This window comes from Cornus florida, unplaced genomic scaffold (genome assembly GCF_030987335.1).
Source record: "Cornus florida cultivar Cherokee Brave unplaced genomic scaffold, ASM3098733v1 CherokeeBrave_3.0.0_Hap2_Chr11, whole genome shotgun sequence".
NCBI lineage: Eukaryota > Viridiplantae > Streptophyta > Magnoliopsida > Cornales > Cornaceae > Cornus > Cornus florida.
In genome coordinates this window covers 138272199-138277383 of record NW_026775581.1, presented here as the reverse complement: position 1 = coordinate 138277383, position 5185 = coordinate 138272199, and the positions used below count along the sequence as shown (strand labels likewise).

The 5185-nt window shown below is 38.5% G+C and overlaps 1 protein-coding gene across 1 annotated transcript; it reads right to left on the bottom strand.

The window, feature by feature from the left end:
* Positions 1–1082: 1082 nt before the first annotated feature.
* LOC132286236 (protein SIEVE ELEMENT OCCLUSION B-like) lies at positions 1083–4620 on the bottom strand. Its single transcript, XM_059788506.1, has 7 exons — positions 4125–4620; positions 3831–3938; positions 3212–3660; positions 2903–3000; positions 2653–2795; positions 2062–2535; positions 1083–1860 (listed from the first exon to the last, which is right to left on the bottom strand). Exons 1-7 carry the CDS (start codon positions 4578–4580, stop codon positions 1219–1221), a joined length of 2370 nt encoding a protein of 789 aa, XP_059644489.1. The 5' UTR covers positions 4581–4620; the 3' UTR covers positions 1083–1218.
* Between the last annotated feature and the right edge of the window lie 565 nt (positions 4621–5185).

The following is a 5185-nucleotide window of genomic DNA, read 5'->3' as shown; positions in this document are numbered from 1 at the left end:
TTATTTGGAGAATTTTGTATATGTTTGAGGAAATTGATTTTGTATCAAAGAGAGTATTTTTTTTTTTAATCGATGTATTTTGATGTATTTGGATTTGAATGAATCGAGAATTTTATTGGAATTTTCAGGTCATGACAAAATGGTATCAGAGCATTTTCTTAGAAAATTCGGGCGTTACAGAGTTAAAACCACTAACTAGCATACTTATTCCTTTTCTTTTTTCTTTTTAACTAGAAAAATATTAGCATTTTTTGTAGGGAAAGAAATATTTCCTTTTGAATAGCAAATCACTGTGTTGATAAATGAGGGGTTCAACCTCCTACTTTTAATCACTAAATTTTGAAAAAAGTATTAAATGATTATTATCTTAAAAACCGTTTCAATTAAGTGGTTAAATATAAAGACTTACACTAGATTTAAGTATAGGTCTCTGTTTTTAATACAGGAGCGTGACAGTAGAGCTCTTGTTGTTCCCACAATTTGTCATCCGTAAATTGGCTTTTGCAGCAACAGTTTTATCATATATATATATATATATATGTGCTCTGATGCTCCCTACAGTACTCAACCGGGAATCCTTTATTCAATCACCTCTAAGCTCTCCTCAAAGATTATGTCACGCTCCTTCTCCTTGCTGAATGGGAACTTATCTCCGCCTCGTAGTTGACCGGACGGATGATGTTAATGCCTGAGCTCTCTTAGTTGAGAGCCTTTGCTGCATTGCTGGAGATTTGAATTGCACCTGCTAGCAGAGTTACTCTGATTTGTCAGATTTGAAGTTTGCAAGCCTTAGGCTTCTAGCTAGGGCTCTTGTTTTTGTTGTTTGGTCTTGGGTTCAGTTCTTATTGTAACTGGGTCTTGCCTATCTTTAGGCCTACCACCCAACTTGTACAGATTCCTATATTAATACTATTAATACTAAATTAATATAATTATTTGAATTTTCGGGGAGAAAAGTTAATTAATACTATTAATTATTAATAAACCACCCTTTACCTTATCATTTCATACTTAACAGCATAAGAGATTTAGTATCGCAAACTCAATATCTTACTAAATTGCAGCATAAGAGATTTAGTATCTCACTCTCAAAATCTTACTAAATAGATAAAATTAAGTTCACACGTACACCACAAACATATTTCACATATATGTATGATTATTGTAGTTCAATCACTATAGCAGCATACGGGCTTAATGGAACCACACAGTAGTGACTCAATATAGTGCGCTGACATCACTTTCGTCGTGGCAGCAGACGTAAGCAAAGTTTTTCCCCATATTACGACGGCACTCTGGGCATTTCATATTCTCCGGAATCCTCCCGACAGTGCTCGGAAACTCAAAACGACAGCACGGCAGAGCTGTGCCATGAAGCTTGTCATGGTAATCTTTAATTGATGGGTCGAAGCCTTTGACAGGTATATTTTCTTTCCACAGATCGTACTCGTTCAATGCAGGCAACACAGTGCTGCTGTGTCCATTGATCACCACGGAACTTCCGTTGCTCAGCACGGCCCATCCACCACTCTTGTCATAGCTGAGGATTTTCTTGACCGCCAGCATCATGGGGTCATTGTCATCGCCTCTGCCTAGTTGAATCTTGGAGAACAACATGCTTTCTAGACGGGTCCAGAAAAACCATATCATGGCCATATCTTGCCAGCAGTAGCTGAGTTTCTCCGTCATGATGGACGAGATGACACGCCGGGCTTGCTCCCTTTTGGTGCTCTTTCCCACATACACCATCTCTAATGGGATGCGAGATGCCAATGCAACAGAGCGTGCTGAGGTTGTAAATTTTCGAATCCACTCAATGTCATCTCCTCCATACAAGAATATGTATTTGCCGTCTCTTATCTAAAATAAACAACACAGTCAACTCTAGGTTATCAAAAATACATTCTACTCGAAGATCATTATCATCCTTACTTTGATACCATTTTAATATATTTTATCATATGCTAATTAATTAGGAGTATATTGTTTTTGGTAGGAAGTATATATATATATATATATATATATATATATATATATATATATATGATGGAATAGACTTACCCAATTCAGAATTGTTTGATCAATGCCATTGACCAGCAATTCAAGCCTCCAAATCTCTTCATTCCAAAGAGCTTCCTCTCTCAAGCTAGTGAAAGGGAAGGCACCACTTCCCCATATCAACATCATGTGGATTGCATTAGGGCTCAACACTTTTCCTTGTGGGTCAAGCACCACAAGGATAGGCTTGTTCCTGAAGTGCCATTTCTCTTTGATGAACCTGATGACCGGCTTCTCGATCAATGAAGGGTGGTTAACCGAGAACCATGGCATTGTGGCCTGCAGGCTCTCAAACTGCTTCTGCATGCGGTCAGTCCACTGGGCCCAATGTTCCACAATTGGAATCCACAACACCTCGTATGCGTGAATCCTCGAGTCATTATTAATCTGCTCAAGAACCGAAAGCTCATCCTGGGAGATGTCTAGGCCTGATATCAGCAATAAGACATTCTTCCTCCTCAGAACTTCAAGGTTCACCTGTTTAATTTGCCATACAATTGAAAGATACCACGATATTAAATTGCAGTATAATTGAGTAAATCAACATTGGTAATCACAAAATTCCAGGGGCACTAGAAGTGAATTCGTTCAAACCCTTCTCTTTGAAGCACCGTCAAGGAGTGGTGGCTGATCATCCTTGGCGTAAATTAGGGATTTGAGAACTTTCATGTTGTCAATGTGTATCATTTCAAATATATGCTGCAGTGTGTCATAAGCTTCAACGTCCCTCTTATCCTCTGCATGAAACAGCAATGTTTAGACAGTTTGACTAACCATTTTTTGGTCATTATAGAGTTTCTGCAAGAAGTACTTGTGAGCATTTAAATGGTTGGTCAATACTTACCTATGTGTTTGTAGCAATTAGCCAGTTGCTTCTTAAGATGCTCAAGTATGTTGTTGATCTTGTACACCAAGGTAGATATTTCCCAGGACTCTTGTAATCTGAAACCAGTTGCAATAGCTTTTCTTACATGTCAAGATCAAGAACCATGGTCTTTTAATAGAATTATTGTAACATACGTATTACCTCATGATCGCTATGTTATATATACATATGTATATATAAATGTTCGAAAACACAATTATAATTGCTGTTATGATTGAAGATATGTGTGTGTGTAACCATCAATTTTGAGCATGACAGTAAACATACTCGTAGCCAACGGCACCGAGATTGATAATCTGAGCTGCGCAAGCAACGACACCTCTGATGGACCAATAGACAGCACTTGGGATAGTGGCTGTGGCAGTGGACAATGCCGGTACATCCTGTGTGATATAGTTTGATGGTAGCTCCTTCAACTCCACGATACACCTTGTCAGATCCAAAATGGCCCTGATGAGATTGTTAATTGCATCAAACCGTGATTTCAATGAGCCCGAGTGCTCCATGATGACAGGTAATTGCCTAAGGATTGCCATTGATTTTGCAAGTTGGTTTGATGAGTAAATCTGGCAAAGGAGCCAGAATTCTCCATATTTTAAAGCAAAAGCTGCTAAGGTTAGCACCAGCTTAGCCTCCCATGAAAAGTTTGATAGCGCATTAAACAGAGGGAGTGTTGTTGCGTGTCCTTCCCCTCCACTCAAACACTTGCTTTCCATCTGATGGTACATTTATAAAAAACGAAGTTGATGTAAGTAGGTTACAATATTAATCCACAAGATACAAAAATTAATTATATTTATACATACAAGAAATTATTTTATTTTTGGTCTTTTAAGTCATATATAGTATGAAACATGAATTTTGTATATATGCTATATATAAGAACCTCGCAGGAGATCCGTTCAATTGTATATAACAGTGAGTCAAGCATGAGAACGGCACCGCCTTGATGGGTTTTGTCTTCCATGTTTTCCTTTTGCGATTGGGTACCATCCTTCAGTGAAATTACAAGTAAAAATTAGCAAAAAAAAAAAAAAAAAGAATTTACTCTATATGCATGAATCAATAAAAAATAAGAGAGTAGGAAGGGAGCTTATTTGCACCACTTGAATTTGAACAGATGCAGAATACTTTAAATATTTCTATTAAGGAAAAGATGATATATATTATAGGTTTATACCAGTAAAAGGCCATCAGCATTGAGGGTGGAACGGCGGAGAATGTCCTCAACGACACGGAGAAGAGGATTAACATTAACCTCGAGGCCATCAGGAGTATGAGTTGCCAGAATTTGCTTCATCAAGATGCTGTCATCGGAAGACATGAACATGCTCCCGCGGTCAGGAGATTTCATCAGTTGGAGGGCAGAACCTGCAGGAGTTTGGGAATGCAGGTATGAACCTACAGGAGTGTGGCGATGGTGGTATGAGCCTGCAGGAGTTTGGGGTTGGAGGTATGAACCTGCAGGAGTTTGGGGTTGGAGGGCAGAACCTGCAGGAGTTTCGGTTTGGAGGGCAGAACCTGCGGGAGTTTGGGGTTGGAGGTATGAACCTTCAGGAGTTTTGGGTTGGAGGTATGAACCTGAAGGAGTTTGGGGTTGAAGGTATGAACCTGCGGGAGTTAACTTGTTGGCCATGTTGGGGTATGAAAAGTAGTAGCAAGAGGCAGAATGATGAGAGTAGTAAAGAGGGCTTATGTTGTGCTTGCAATCGGCCTGGCCTTATATACTCATCCCAAATGGAATAAAGCTACTGAATTTGCTTCTTGCTTCCAATGAAATCAATATCCCTTCAACTTTAATTAAGTTGAAGCTTAAGCTTTTTTCTTTTTCTCGACACTCTACCCCTCTTCTTTACTTTGCAATATTAATTGTAGGTGTCCTAGAATCTTGAGCAGTGAATCAAACATTGTATGTAGTATAAGATATGCACGCATGTAACTACATTCTTTTTTTTTTTCCCTCCTGAATTGCATGTAACTGTAAGAATCTAAAGTACCGTTTTGACTAGAAAATAGTGACTACATACCTTTATTTACTTCTTCTTTTTTTGTTGGTTAAGTTTATATAAAACATACAGAACCAATATTGGTTCATTGTTCAATTGATTTCTAGTTCAGCAGGTGTATCAGTGACTTTCTCCAATTTCATCCAAAATGAGAACGAGATAGATCTAAAGAAACCAGGTCGCAGCAGGCATTGGCATAGAGACACAATCTTGCACATAATTTGAAAGATCTCGT

Bases quoted from the DNA above. Each gene is read 5' to 3' on its own strand.
- LOC132286236 (XM_059788506.1), bottom strand. From the start codon at position 4,580: ATGGCCAACAAGTTAACTCCCGCAGGTTCATACCTTCAACCCCAAACT. The intron at 3,661-3,830 runs GTTCTTATATAT...ATGTACCATCAG, and splicing joins TTGAACGGATCTCCTGCGAG to ATGGAAAGCAAGTGTTTGAG. The intron at 2,796-2,902 runs GTAAGTATTGAC...TGTTTCATGCAG, and splicing joins TAATTGCTACAAACACATAG to AGGATAAGAGGGACGTTGAA.